Source organism: Buteo buteo, chromosome 3 (genome assembly GCF_964188355.1).
Source record: "Buteo buteo chromosome 3, bButBut1.hap1.1, whole genome shotgun sequence".
Taxonomy (NCBI): Eukaryota; Metazoa; Chordata; class Aves; order Accipitriformes; family Accipitridae; genus Buteo; species Buteo buteo.
In genome coordinates, this window is record NC_134173.1 from 18,573,704 (window position 1) to 18,589,404 (window position 15,701).

Below are 15,701 nucleotides of genomic sequence, written 5' to 3' on the forward strand. Positions count from 1 at the left end.
ACTCACCGGCGGCAGCACCGGGCTGCCGGCTGGAAGCGCTCTTTCACTCACTCGGGGAGCCCTGCCGGCGCCGTGTCCCGTCAGTGACGCTGGGACAGCAAACGGCTGGCAACGGCTCTGCGCCGTCTTCCGACCGGCTGAGGCGCCGCGGAGCAGCCCTCGCGCTACCTGAGGGAGGTTCTCCCGCCCGCCCGCCGCCGCCTCTTCCTCGCCCCCGCCGCCCCGTGACGTCACCCCAGGTGCTTCCCTCCTCCCCGAGGGCGTGGTCTCGGTCGCCCTCGGTGGGCGGGGCCAGGCCCGCGCATGCGCCTGGCACCGGCGGCAGCGGGACCCGTTGCGAGCGTATGTGCGCGCTCGCCGCTCGCGTGCGGTGGGCGGCGGGCGAGGGGTCGGGGGTTTGCCTGCCTCCGGACAGGCTCGCGCTCTGGCCGCCACCGCCATGGCCGCCATCGTCGAGCAGGAGTTCCAGGAGATCGACGCCACTAACGACTGGCAGGCGCGTTATCTGGTGAGAGAAGAGGCAGGCGGGCGAGTGGTGGGGAGCGCCGCCGCCGGGGCGAGCGGAGGACGGGGAGAGGGCCGCGACCCGGCAGCGCCCGTTGCCGGTATGCGCCGCCTCAGCGGGGAGCGGAAGTCGCTGGGCCACGGACTCGTTTCCAGGTGCACGCAGCGAAACTGCGGGCAGGCGCCGCGCATGCTCGCGGGAGGCGGCCGCCGCTTCTCCCCGGGAGGGGCGGGCGGGGGGGTGGCTAGTGCGCAGGCGCGGCGGCCGTGCGCCTGCGCGCCGGCCGGCGGCGGGGGGTGCTGGCGGCGCCGTGCGCCTGCGCGGGCTCGGCGGCGGCCGGGACCCCTCCGCCGGCGGCGGGGCGCGGAGGGCTTAACCGAGTGGGCCGATGCGAGCCGGGGGAGGGTGTTTTCCGCCGCGGTTTCCCGTCAGAGCGGAAAGTTATCGCCGATCCGTATCGATCCGGCCAAGGCTTGCCGTCGCCCCGGGTCCGCGGCTCTGCGCAGCGGTTCCTCAGGCTGCGGCTCAGCCTCCTCACCCGCCCGTTACCGCTGCCGTCGCCCGCTTGGCGCCGGCAGCAGGCCGGCACGATCACCGCTCAGAAAGTACGCTGCTTGCCCTTTTCCTCTAGAAACAACGGGATTTGGAGCTTGCAACCGTAGTCTTTGGGTCAGTCCCATAAAACAGACTTCGTGTGTAAGCTTGCAGTACGAGAGCAGTTATTTGAGCCAGTATGTGTTCTGCACTGCTCTCTGACAAGTGAGGAAAGACAACCCAAAACGAAAGTTCTCTTTACTAACTTTAAGTTGTGCTTTTTTTCTGTTGGGTTAGCGGCGTATTGGATTTACGTGTGCTTCAAATACGTTACCTCTAGACACGTGTATTATGGAACCGAAATGTGGTTTGAATTTAACAGGGAATAGCAGAAATAAACTGTGCTAAGTGAATGAGATAAAAGTGTAAGGGAAGAATTCTGCAACCAGTATTTTTCATGAGGTAGGAAGGTGCGCACACGTATTACAGATGGTATATCCAGACTGAACAAGTTAGCTTTCCCAAGTAATTTTAATATTATTTAGTTGTACTTGGAGAAGTAAACTGAGGAGAAAATTGTATATTAAGCTCTGCTAAACTTTGTATGCAGATTTTCTAATCTTACTACAGCTATGCTGTAAAATATTTTTTTATGAAGTCTTTTGTATTAGATCTTTATGTTTCCCTGATTTTGTAGATTTTGCAAACTCAGGATTTTTTCAGGGTACTTAACACATTTGTATTATGTTAAAACCAGGGAATACAGACCTGCTTAAAAACATAAAGAGAAAGTAGCAAATGATGTTTCTACATAGCACAAACTTGTAGAAAATACTCCAATTGCTGACTCCTTGTTTTTACGCTGAGTTTTTGTTTAGGAAGGTATTTTCCTACGGTATGGTGTTGTATAAGAAACATACATACTTGCCCTGAGAAGTGCAAGTTTCTGTGAAGAAAAAAAATTGGGTATTAAGGTCTTTTTATTCTTCTGGCTGAGACCAGTTTTGTATATTTGCCCTTCGGTTCCATGAATTTGCCAAGACTTGTGGTAAAATCCTGTGAAGCTTGGAATATTTATGCTGACTCCCGGAGCTCCTATCCAATCTGAATTAATGACTGAATAAATAATACTGATTTTCACCTTTTTTTTTTTTTTTTCAGTTCAAGTTTTTCTGGTGTAATATGACTTGTATTACATCTGGCATCTGGTTTGTTTCTCCAACTTGGAATGGCTGGATTCTGTGTGGGGAAAACTGATTTTAGAACTAGTCGTTAAACTTCCTTAGGTTTAACTCTTTCTAGCAAGCCCTCCACCCTCCACTGCAGTAGTGTTTCTAGCTGTTTTAATGTTTCTTGAGCAAATTACAGGTCTGTTTCTGTGGACAGAGGATGCCAGTGCTTTTAAAAACAAAATATGTTGCATCCTGTTATGGAGTAATACAAAATTTGCATTTCATGCGAACTTGGTTGTGAATGCCTGCCAGATACATTTATTCAACATGCATGTGGTTGCTCCCAAAGCTTGTAAGCCATATAAGCTAGAGGAGAAGACAAGTTCCAGTGTGCGGTATCTAAATAAAAAAAAAAACTGATTGTCTAATAGAGGAAGAGATTTTTAAACAAATACGTAGAGCGTTGATGTTTGACAGTTGCTGCTCCTCATTGTGGTTTAGGTTCTTTACAGGTTGGCACTGTGCTTAAGTAATGTCATGCACCATGTGCTAAAAAATGGAGCTTCCTTATGTATATTAGATTTCTACTGAAGTCCTTTTTGGCTGGGAATATATATAGACTATTTAGAAAGTTTGAGAAGACAAAGAAGGTAGCGGAAATATAGGGAAGACCAAAGAATGCTTAGTTGTAAAGAGAACTTTAAAGCTCTTTGGGACATAATGATCACATGTAGCAATATCCTCTAAAAACAAAAAGAGAATTCAAAGTAAAATATTGTTAATTCTGTATCGTACAACATGTCTGCTGAGATGGCATGAATACAGAGATATAAAAGGATAGTTCAATTCATTGGAGGCTGCTCGTCAATAGCACTTTAGCTGTGTTTTCAGTTTCTAGGTAAGGTAAATCTGTGTATCTTAGTGGAGTTGCGGAAAAGATACACTCAGAGGCAAAAAATTAGTAAAACTGAACATTCAGAGTATGTAAGCAGTATGCTCCTTAAAAAAATAGCATGTAAATGAGTATATGTGGATAGCTTCCAAATGCAGGTTATTGAAAGGTTTGTATTAATGCCTGGGGAGAAGCAGGCTGTGATTTCATATGGATATCTGTGAGTCTAGAATTGTTCCTTCATATTGGGTCACGTTTAACTACAGCTATATGGATTGAACCGTCAAACCACCAACAATAATCTTGTGGCTGTTAACAGTGGCCATAAAATCATTAACTAGTTCACTTACCTTTGGGGGGGATTTATGCTGCCAGTTGGTGTAAAGGAGCTAGCAGTATACTCCTGTTAGTTCTGCCTATCTGAGTCTCTTATTACTGTGGGAGATAATGTGCAAGTCTGAGGTAAACTGTGAGTATAATAAATATCTGTGTTTTTTCCCCTTTGTTCCTGCTACACCTAATTGCACTTATGTTAGTTTGGTGGTGTTAGCCAAGTGTGGGAAGATCTAAATGGCAACAGCTTGGCCAAGAATGAGACACACATTTTCTGAGTGAAAATAACACTTGGTGTACTAAGGTTGGTTTAAAAATGTTAGTTATTAATAACCTTGATTAATTAATAAGCTTGAAAGTCTTACAGTAGGATGTGTAGAACACTAACCTTAATCAGGTTACCAGCTATAAATAAATTGCTTTTTTGTCTTTTAAAGGAAATTCGACACAAATCCAGTGACTACCCTCACAGAGTTGCAAAATATCCAGAAAACAGAAATCGAAACAGATACAGAGATGTTAGTCCATGTAAGTATCTTTTCTGTAATTATTGCAGTAAACTTTCTAGACTCTTTACTTGCCCAGTTTACTTTTAAACACTAAAAGTAACTAATTAATTTACTTTTAAACACTAAAAGTTACTAAAAGTAACTAATAAATCATGGTCATTGTAGAGTTTGTATTTGTTTATTTCTGTAGGTGTGTGTCCTATGATGAACTTGTTTTTCTTAATTCATACACAAATGTGTATAACAGAAGGGAGAAAAGTTTGCTCGTTAAAGTCATTGTGCTGAATGGTGAATGAGAGATGATTGCAAATCATAGTTATTAGTATATAGGTGAACGTTTGTGAGCTGCAAAGTAATATTTTAAAGATATTTTTCTCATAAGGAAATTATTTGTTTAATATTGCTTTACCTGTCATTAAAATGAAAAAAATGAACATCTGCTGAGCACAGAAATTAAGTTAATAACCCTTGACTAACACGAACACTTTCCTTTTGGGCTAAGTGATTCTGCACGTTTATGCAATACTGTGTGGATAAATGTCACCCGATTTCTACTGTTGCTTTAAAAAACCCTTTAGTTTTCGTTATTTCTGTCTGTTTGGAAGAATGTATTCATGTAGTTGTTCTTTAATTTTCTCAGTGCAAGTAGATATGGTGTGGAGTGCTTTGTGTTTTACTAACAGCTGTAAAATGGTCTTTGTGACATAATGGTCTTACATCTCAGGTGAAGAGAGGTTTTCTTTACCAGCTTCTTTGTTACTGAGATGTTGTGGACTTTTTTTCAGCAGCATTTACTTTAGAAACTGTAATCCAAAATCATCATAAAAATACATATGAGCAAAAGATTAACAATATGTAGTTATAGCTGGTGAAAGCTATCATAAGTCACTTTCAAAAGGACTAGGAAAAAAATTTAGTAGAGCCTTAATTTCTCTACAGAGTATTGAAGTTGGAACAGGTTAAATGTTTGTGTGTTCGTTAGTACGAAGTTTCCCAGAGCACCAAAGGCTCATAAAAAGCCTTCTTGTTACTGGATCTACAATTTTTGAAGGGTTGCTGGTGTATTGGGGCTTTTTGTTTGAGAGCCTAATCTGAATACCTACTGTAAGATTTGGAGAAGTGCTGAACTCCTTGTTTCCAGTTGAAAGTTGTGGTAACAGCATGTGCATAGAACTTCTCAAAATGACACGGAAAGGGTCTCGGATTGAGTCATGCTGGTCAGATGCAGTGCTGTGTGCTGCTCCTTAGACTGCTGCCGGAATGCTAACTTGCACAGCGTATTCTCACCAAATGGATCCAGTCTGGCTTAATGCTGAATCTCGGTACTGCACTCTGATGAAACTGAACTTAAGAGTTCAGTGCACAGCCTCTTTGCTGTGTCTGCATGGCATTCCCCACCACGGTCAGCTTGAGAAATGTACAGCTCTGAAGAAGACACCCCAAATTAGTCAAGGCTTACTAACTTCCCCTGTATGCTCAGCAATGGGGGACAGGCCTCTGCTGGACCTTTGTTGATCTATGCAGAGGTACTTATGTGTCACAGGTTTGCTGTCCTGTTGCAGCACAGCATTAGGACCTTACCAGTGGTAAAGTACATCATGTTTTATTCACTTCCTGTTTTGTACATAAGTTGGGATGGGGGTGGTAAGAAAAGAAGGCAGGAAATTGGATTTGAACCCACGAGACCCAAGTTCTATTCCTGAGTCCAATATCCTATACAACTTCTGTGGCAGAAGCTGTATTCATGCATTTACCATTTCTCCTGCCCATGGATTTCATTTCTTAGGCACTACTGCAGAGAGAATGGCAGCTTACCTTCAATGTATTTGTGTTTTTTCTTTCTTTTTAAAAAGAGTGTTTCTAAAATAAATAAATAAAAAGACATTGTGTTATTTAAGTAGCATCTAGTAATGCCTGCAATAATATCTTAGAGGTGTGAGTTGTATTCATCTCCTGTAGTTTCTTGGACCTCAAAATTTTCCTTAATCATGGCATGCCTTTTACAATAGTGAAGAGCACCAAAGACCTCGGCCTTCCTCATGGCAAAGCTTGCTTCTGAAATGCTCGTTTAGCCAGGAGGAAATTAATTATGTGATTGTATTAATCCCTGGACCCTGTGCAAAAGCAGAGAGACAGTTGGATAAAATCTAGTCTTGAAGTAGTAGCTGGGCTCAGGAGAGGGTTAGGGTATTACATGCTAGTTGACATGAAGTATAACATGATGACTGAACTAAGATGGTGAACTTTGTGAGGCATGTCTCAGTTTTTAGCATTTACGAAAGAAAGAAGGTTTGAATTGGGCCACCAAGATGGGCTGCAGAACTGGGCACTAAGGGGCAAGGCTGAATAAAGTGAACAGAGCAAAACACTGTATTTGAACTAATTCCTGTTGAATTTTACATTTGTGTGTTTTCAAATATAACTCATTGTTTCTGTAAGGATGGTGAGAGCTGGAAGGAGAAAGAGACCTAGAAGAGAATATAGGGTAAATAACATTCCAAGATAGCAGTACCTAAATTTCAAAGCAGCTGGGGTAAAAGCTGTGTGGTTTGGTTGCTGTGGTGAACAAACCCAATTGTGGTGCATGTATGCAAGGAACTGGCATTGCAGAAAGGCAAGACAACTCAGTCTTACACAACCTTAACATCTCGGTCCTTCACTTTGCAAGTGTTACTGCTCTTTAACAGTGTTTAAATGAAAAAAGGGTAATAATACTAATATTCACTGGTAGTCAAAGGCCTTCAGAACTAGCGGTTAGGCTCTTAAGATCTAGCTACTTAAACGTATGGTAAGACATAATTTGATGAAAATGTTTTATTTCTCTATAGCAGTGAGAAAATGGTTTGTTAAACTAGATAGCGGCCAAGCCCGTCTAAAATCTGAGGTAGTGTGTCTGCAAGAGGAAATGCAAAGATTATTCTGTCTCACGGAAAAGATGTCAATTACAAGTCCAGGAAAAAGTGCTTTGGGTTGGTTGGCCCCCTTTCAACCGTAATAGGCAGGACAGGTACACTGAAACCAATTTGTGTCTGTTACATACATTTTTAGGTAAAAGTTGATTTTCTGTTAGCTGGGAAAGGCTAATCATCTTTGCCCATTACAGTTGAGTTTCACATTGTCTCCAGTTTCATAAATATTTTTGTTAGTGTCCAGTTTTGTTGGCTAAAGAGCTATGGTGTGTATAAGTTTGGTTGGGTAAAAGCCCTCAAGAGTTACTGCCTAGCCAAAAAAACCAGCAGTCTGGCATTTTGGTATTAGTCTAGAATAGGGAGAGGAATATTTTGGCTATGTAGTGCTCTTGAAACAGGAAGTTAATCTGAAATAGGTTTGGTTTGACAGCCAGTCATTTCCTGACAGATGAAACCATTTCTCAGAAAACATTGTTAAGCGAGGCAAATAACTTGTGGAGTTACTATTCTTTATTGATAACTTTAATGAAACGCTAAGATTTCTGTTACTGCTTTTTTTCTAATTCTTATCCTTAGTTGATATCAGAGGAGTCTAGTGTCTCAGATTGACTGTAAACACCTTTAGAGATCTGCTTGCTGTGTTCCCAGATTTAGAAGGCAAGAAGGAAATCCCCTTGGCAAAATTGGCAGGGTTTTGTTTTTTGCTTTTGCTTTTGGAGGGTAGATGGGGGTTTACGCAGTTTTATCTTGAGCCTTCCTTTGCAATGTGATGTGTAGCCCAGTATTTTAGGTCATCTGAACATTTTTTGCCTGACAGATCATGTTGCTGTTGGAGGATCTTGAGAGGTGGTGATTTCTCTTGTTTTGTTCCTGTGGCCGTTAGTAGACTTTATGTTGGACCTTTCAACCATTGGCTTACAGTTGTCATAGCATATATACCAGTGAGAGAGGAACGTGAAGAGTATTGTGCTTTACAGGGAACAGAGTTGGAGCTGATGTGGGTGGTATTGCACATAGTGCTGATTAATTACCATTGCAGAAATGTTCCCTTTCTGTCCTGTGTTTAGAGTGTATGTGCTAAGAACAGGGAGATGTTCTGTCCAAAATAAGCCTACTGCAGTTCTTGTTGTCCATATTAGAAGCTGACATTGATGAATTTTATGACGTTATCTAATGATTCTCTGAAACATCTTGTTACCAGAAACATGGTATAAATAAACTCAACATGCTGCTTTTGGAGGTACTTCTTTGTTTGGGGTTGGGGAAGAGGGGAATTTTATAGCACATACTGATCTAAACTTTATTGTATCTTAAAGTTTTTCACAGTCCTGCTTAAAAAGGTAAGGATCCTGTGGGGTAGTTATGCATATATTTCAGTATGAACACATTTCAGTTACGAGCGAGGCCATGATTGATACGGTATTCATTGCGTACAACCAGTGACAGGGTGGGGAAAAGTCACTTCGCCTTTCTTTTCCCTTAGGCTACCTCTGAAACTTGAGACTGTAGGTCTAGTGACAGATTATTGTAATTTGAATAATTTAGCAGCTCAGATAGACTAGATTTAGATTAGTGGAATGAAGGGGATTTGCTGGTAGGCGGGGAAAGGGTCAGACTGGGTCATTGGGATGGCTTATGGCTACATGTTTTGTTATGACTTTCTTTAATCCACTAAGTAGCATTTCACCCTCCTTTGTTGTTAATAGCTGTATATTTGGGGAGCCAGAGAGATCTCTTGGATAAAAGAGAATTTTTAAGTTACACAGTGGTTTCACTTCTAGAAACACAGTTGTTTTCAAATAAAAACCTTTCATTAACCAACTCAAGGACTGTGTGATGTAAAATGCCAAATGTTTCTTATCTCAGTTTTAACTGGATGTGTATTTTTCTTTTTAGCAAGGAGTGGGCAAATTGATGTGTAATGTGAAGTCTTGGCCTTATTTGAGACACCAGGAGTGTTGTCAGTGGTATCAGTTGGACAGGGTTTCACTTGAAGTGGGTGATGAGAACTTGTTTATCTCAGACAGGGTTGTTCTGGGAGTACTTTTCTTAGTGCAGGAGCCAGAATGAGAAGCATTTTTAAGGTTTCCACTTCCTTTTCAGGCTGCATAGTTTGTTGAAATAGGGGAATTAGCACTTCAGAAAATGAGTACTATATTTTAGCTGTTGTGGGCATGGCAACAGTTAAGACAAATCTTTAAGATAAGATTTAAGATAGGTTTATCGTTCATATAAATCTAAAGTACTTTGTAACTGGAAATGATTTACATACGGGAAATATGTTACAGCTAACTCGCTGTCAAAAGTTGGCTTGCTTCATTTAATTCAGAAGAGCAAGCCAGGGCTTGAACGAGGTTTCTGGGTCATTGTGTCCTTTAGAAACCTTCTCCCTTGAAAGAAGGGAAATCAATATATTCTCGTGGCTTTCTTTGTCCTGTGGCGTATTTGCCAGTTTATTTGTAGGATTGCTTCTGTTTTAGTTAGGGAGGAGGAGGGAGGCTGACTGTGCATAGAATTAGTTGTTGAAGGGGCTTTTAAAAAACCTTTCAGAATTTTATTTGTCATGTTTACAAAGCAGAATTTATAAGGAAAAAATAAGACTGAAAATGTGTGTAAGGATTACGGTAGAAAACCTCATTAGGGCCTTGGCAATTATCTCCTACTGGCAGCAATACTGCAGCTGCTGCTGGGTGATTAAACTGTTAACAGTGCTTGCTTACGTCATCTTTCCGAGAACACTAGTACCGGTATGTGTGATTTACTATAACAAGATCTTAAGTTTTTCCTGTTGGCAAATGACATGTAATATTTACAAAGGTCTTGATTTCTCTCCAGTAGAAACATTTCAGATAGTGATACATGAAAGGAAAAAGTAACACTTTCCTGTCCAGACAAATAATACAAGGAGCTATGTTTTACTTCAAAATGCACATGTGTCTTAATTTTACTGTGATTTGGCTTTGATAATGTTTTTTTCATCATACAGATGTATCATAAATTGTTTTAAGACTCCTGAAAGTCAAGATGGTGTTGCCTTATAGCTGGAATGCTAATGAAAACAGACTAAACCAATAACTTTCTCATACTTTTATATTAAAAATAGGTTTTCCAGCATATTTCTGTTCTCTGTACATTTGTGTGTGAGTGCATATAAAAGCTAGTAGCTCAAGGAGATAGGATAACAACCCCAAATCTCAGTCCTTTTAAAAAAAAATAAATAGATAATTTACTGCCAAATTCTCTCCTTGAATCCAGCAAGATCCTCTTTGACAGTTGCCAATAGCAGATAGATGAGGGAGAGTATAAAAGCAGATCAAGACGTGGTAAATATACTTTTCCCAGGTTTCCAAACATATGGAAAGTATTTATAAAATAGTATGAGCAGCCCGTAGGACAAGAGTCTAATTCAGTAACTATTTTTTGATTCCCATCAGCTTTTTTCCTATCTGGGGTCATATTTGTGGATTTCTTAGATAAGCCTTGTGCTGTATAGACTGGCTGTGATATGGGGACTTAAACCTGCATTCAGCTATCATAGCTGCCCTGAATGTGATTCTTGGTAGTTACTCATGCTAAAACTCATGGATTTTGTGCATTTCCCAAGATGTTTGTCAAAAGGAGGATAGCCTTTTGGTGTGGGGATGGTAGAGGAAAAAGGTGGAGCTGTGCCATCAGTCTGCACCCTGAATGAGTTTTGTGAGTTAGACCACGTGAACGTAGGTTAAAAACTGGCATTGCACCGAAATTCACTCTCAGTTCTGTTAGTTTCTTTATGGAATCTTTTCCATCTCTTGTGAAATGTGTTGAAGTCTCTTAAATTCATTTTAGTTTGCTATTTTTTTATTTACTCTTCTCATAAGCAGTCTGTCCAGTCAGTTGGATCTCATTTCCTGGCATGCAGTTGTGTACAAATCTTAAACTAAAAATGCTGTTTATTTAATACAGTTCTAATAAATGGCTGAAGGATTACTTACTGTGAACAAGTCTGATTACCTAACTGTCTCCTAGAGGGTGATAAATCAGATACTAAGGTTCTAGCAACAGCCACAGTGACTTTTTATTTTGCAGTGTTTTAGTATGACAGTCTGATAATCTTTCTCATATCAATGTTAGAATTTTAAATTTAGTCCTTTGGTTGCCTCTGCCATAAATAGGGGAATCTTCTGTCTTGCCTGTGTAATAGTGAGAGACTGAAGCTGTGTGATTAGATTAGGTTTCATTTAATTTAAATAGGTACATTTTTGCATGTGCCCTTTCTTTTGTATTTTTAATTTGTATAGTATTAATAAATTACAGGGTAAATTAAATTGATCAAAGCTTGGTTTGAATTATTGCAAGTAGAAATTTTTTTTTTATTATATTTTTTTTTTTAAGCTGTGTGAGTTTAACTTGATGATTCTCCCTCAACCTATGAAACTTCAGTTCACCAAAAACCTTGGAATTCTGAACTTAAAGGATACCATGCAGTGGAGTGATCTGGTGTGATAGGAGAGAGTGCTGCCTGGTGTGGGTTATGCTGCTGTTTGTTGTGTTAAGGAAATGCAAGTGTTGAGGGAAGACTGTGAGCATCTTTCAGCATGTGTGGGAGGGTTGTTTTGTTTGGCTGGGTTTTTTAAAGAAATGGGGTATTCCAGTTTTCTGAGCAGCTTCTATTAATAGCTACCTGAAATTACTCTGATGGAGGGCTGAGGGGAGAATGAGACAGGCAGTTATCAAAGGTACATGAGAAATTAGTTTCACATATATTTGTAGTTTGCCATTTGGTTAGTACTGCAGAATTTATTTCTAATTGCTTGTCAGACCCAAACTTGCCTGTTAAACAGTATTCATCAAGATCAGTGCATCATTAATTCTTAATTTTCTTTGAATTTTAGATGATCATAGTCGTGTAAAACTGCAGAACACCGAGAATGACTATATCAATGCCAGCCTAGTGGTCATAGAAGAAGCCCAGAGATACTATATTTTAACACAGGTAAGTAGTACCAATTACTAGGTTGTGATGGGGATTGAGAATCTGGGGGAGGGGGATTTGTACAGTTGTAATTTGTATTTGGATGGTTCCTTGTCTCTGTGAATTATATATATCTCATACAAACTGCCTGTTTGATCTAGTTGTGAACACATTATTTTGTATTTTAAGAAAAAGGTAAAGGGAATATTTAAGTATGAATAATTTAATGCATAAAAAGCTTTTCACATATGTCTTGCTCTTTTCTTCAGTTCTTTTGGAAATAGGTTGCAACCATACCTTTATCCCTTATTTCATCTTGTACCTTCTGAGCATGCCTGCAGTACCTTTTCTTTTAACAGCACAATAGTATTGATGCCCAAACAGAAACATCCCTTCCCTGAGTTCTTACTGTTTTGTTGTTTGTTTATAGTTTGTTCTTTTTTTTTTTTTTTTTTTTTTCAAAAACCAAACAACTTTTAAGTATTGGAACGATCTGTGCAGTGTGGTTACTTTCTTGTCCGTCATTTCTGTCATTCTATTAATAATTTGTTTAAACTTCTCAGAGGAAGACTTTTTCCTGTTTCACACAGTGAAATACTGTGTTCAAACACTGCTTTGCTTGTATGTTCTCACACCCATTTTTTTCTTTACTACACAGGGTCCACTACCTAATACATGTTGTCATTTTTGGCTAATGGTATGGCAACAACAAACAAAAGCAGTTGTCATGCTGAACAGAACTGTTGAAAAAGAATCGGTAAGCAATATTAGCCCTAAAGTGGTAGAGGAAGCCACATAATTTTAATACAGTGGAACAATGTTTGATTGTTATGTTAAAAGAACCAACAGACTTTCTCACTGGTGTACAACATAACATGTATTTAATATAACATTAAAGTGATGAAGCTAAGACACAAAATTCAGTTTGGGGAAAACGGCATGTAATAAATGTATATCCAGAAAGGTGAAAGTAACATCCTGAGAAAGGAGGACGTACAGCTAGAAATAAGATGGAGTAGAAGCAGTGTAAGATGCTCTAGAACAAAATGGAAGATGGGAAAACAAGTTTGCATTAAAGTATCTTCAGATTATTTCTTCTAAATCTAACAGAGTAGTATATTTGTTATATAGTGATCTTAACTGTAACAATGAAGACAAGCTGCTGCCCAGCAGCTGGCAAATTGATCTAGTTATTTTTGATTTGTTACAGCTGGTGTTATACATGCAGAATACATTAATCTTTTGTTGTGATGTAGTTTTTCTGCTAATGTGCCTAAAACCACTGTGAATTTTAGTTATAAATGCATATCATTTGAGATTTATGGTTTTTCTTCAGAGTAGATTTGTTAGTGAAAAAGATCTTAGTAGTCCATTAAAAAGTCACTTACTTTCTCATGCAGAAATTTTCCTACAGAACGTTTGAGTGCAGGGCAAGAGGAGTAAAGGACAAGGGACAGTTTTGCATAGCTTTGTTAGTGCATCCTTTTGTTTCACTAGAATCTTCCAGTATTCAGCAAGCCTTGGGAAAACTGATGTGTTACATGAGTAATGTAAATGTGCAGGTGTGCACATCAGAAATGGAGGAGGGAAACATTGTTGAAGTAGCTGAGTAAAGATCTCTGTTCACTGCAGAGAACTAGAGGGGGCAGAGGGAGAAGGATTAAGGTATATCTTAAAACATGCTATCCCTGTGATGAAAGAAAGCATAAACAGATAAAGCTGGAATGCATAATACCCATTGAAACAGTTGTAGTAGCTTGGCTGTAAACGTTATGGACTTTGAGAATCCCTCAAATTGGGAGCAGGTACTTGAGTCTACTTTACTGAATAATGGGGTCTCAGAATGGGCTCATGCAAAGCCCAAGATACTAGGATACTTAACCAGATTTTTCTTTTTTTTTTTTCTCTCTCCTTTTTTTAAAAAAATAAAATAGGTGAAGTGTGCACAGTACTGGCCAACAAAAGAAGAGGAAGTTATGACATTCAGTGAAACAGGTTTCCGTGTGAGGCTAGTATCCGAAGACATCAAATCCTATTACACAGTACATCTACTGCAATTAGAAAATATCAACGTAAGCTTTTCTCAGTCTGTAGAGCTCATATTCCTGGGCATAAGTATATAATGAAAACTGTTCAGCATATTGTCACTACAGGTTTGATTGAGCTTTTACACTGAAAATTTTAATGCACTTCGCTTCTGATAATGTTGAAGATGTATGTGTGGCGTATAAGCAAGTGGGTTAGACCTGAATTAATCTATACATTAAAAGAGATAACAGCTTCAACATTTTTAGATTTATATTTTCCATTTGGCAGTACCTTAACAAGATGAATTGTAATTGATGGTAGTGGTGATTGTAAGAGGAGCTGTAAGAAATACCCTGAAAGGAGGAACGTAGGAGCTGAAAATTCTGATTTCTTTTGAATATCAGAAATCAGACTCAGTAATTACTGTTTTTTTAATGAAACTTTATTTTTCCATATAAATCAGTCCAGCTATCTAAGTTTTTGGGGGGAGGGCTGATTACCACCTGTAGATAGGTAACTTTATCTCCTCTTGCTTACCTCCCCTTTTGCTCCACAGGACCAACCATCCTTTTCTCTTAAAAATTAGAGCACTTTGACAATTTAATCAAGTTAAGCTCAAAAAAATTGTTCCTGGCCTGAGCTTGGGTTGGAATTTGCTGCTTCTGTTTCAGAGCTGAAGACAGGATTGAAGAGCTTGTCTGTTTGTTCCAGCTATGTCTTGTAAGATATTCTCTCTCCCTATAAACCTTGCCTTATATTAATTGAAAGTGCTAGTATGGCAAGTTTTATTCAAGGTTGTCTTGTCAGTGGATTTGGGAAAGCAAAGCTTGAAGATGTTCCTTTGCATGTTGTTTTATACAACTAAAGATTGATATGTTTGGTCAAAATTATTTGAATTTATAGTAACTATTAATGGTACTTTGAGATAATGTTTGTTAATTTGAAACCTCCCTCACAAGATCAACGTGGTAATGCTTGGTATGTTGTTCCTCAGTCTATTCAATATAAGAAGAGCTTGAAAATCTGTCCCACTGACCTGAAGAATTTCTGTTTAGTTGTTTGTTTATTGACAGCAAAGGCAAAGAAAAGAGCAGTGTTTGCAAGTTAGAGCCTGAGAAAGTATAACTCTCCTTTTTGGAAAGCCGAGGCAGGTTTTCCTAACTACTGAAAAGGCTTCTTTGCAGCATTGTCTGGCTGATGTTGGCCCCTAATCTTAAACTTCCTATTTTCAAAGGATGCAATTTTCATGATATGTGTATGTTTGGACATAACGTTAGCTGGAAAATGCAGAAATCCCTTGAGGAACAACACATATACTATATTAGACTTTTGAGTTGGAGCTATTTAGCACTTAAATTTCTGGGTTTGCTTTGGACTGGTAATGCAGGCTCATCAGTGCTGTACAGTGTTTCTTGTATGTCATGTAAATCAGTTTCACAAATACTTAGCAAACTTACTGTATTGAATTTTTATTTTAATGCCATAGAGGTCCTGTTACGCTCCACAAATATTAACTCCAAAAATATTTTTTTATGCAAAATAGCTACAAGTAGAACATACTTGGTTACTCAAACAGAACTACATAGTTCTAGAATAACACTGCAAATGTTAAGTCCAGCCTTCTGTACTGTATCCAGAATTTGATAATTATACCAGAAAACTTTGGGAACTGAGTATTCACAGTAACTTGAAATGTGAGCTTAACTATGTTTATACAAGTTATTCTGGGGGGATCTTTGGTGGAGGCAGAGTAGTAAGACATTTACCCACTTGACGCCTGGAATATAAGGTGACTCATGAACAAAATATACTCTGAATTCCGAGAATACTTAAGAGAATTTAGTATTTCCTTGAAAACAGAACTA

The 15,701-nt window shown here is 39.5% G+C and overlaps 1 protein-coding gene across 2 annotated transcripts in view; it reads left to right on the forward strand.

Moving 5' to 3' along the window:
• Positions 1-290: 290 nt before the first annotated feature.
• PTPN2 (protein tyrosine phosphatase non-receptor type 2) overlaps positions 291-15,701 on the forward strand; it is a 33,280-nt gene continuing 17,869 nt past the window's right edge. Inside the window, exons 1-5 of one of the 2 annotated variants that reach the window (XM_075022937.1) lie at positions 291-508; positions 3,874-3,964; positions 11,729-11,829; positions 12,467-12,565; positions 13,743-13,880. In XM_075022937.1, the coding sequence (XP_074879038.1) occupies positions 440-508; positions 3,874-3,964; positions 11,729-11,829; positions 12,467-12,565; positions 13,743-13,880 (498 nt within the window). In that variant the 5' untranslated portion in view covers positions 291-439. The remainder of the gene's footprint in view (positions 509-3,873; positions 3,965-11,728; positions 11,830-12,466; positions 12,566-13,742; positions 13,881-15,701) is intronic. The other variant, XM_075022936.1, reaches the window with a different exon arrangement.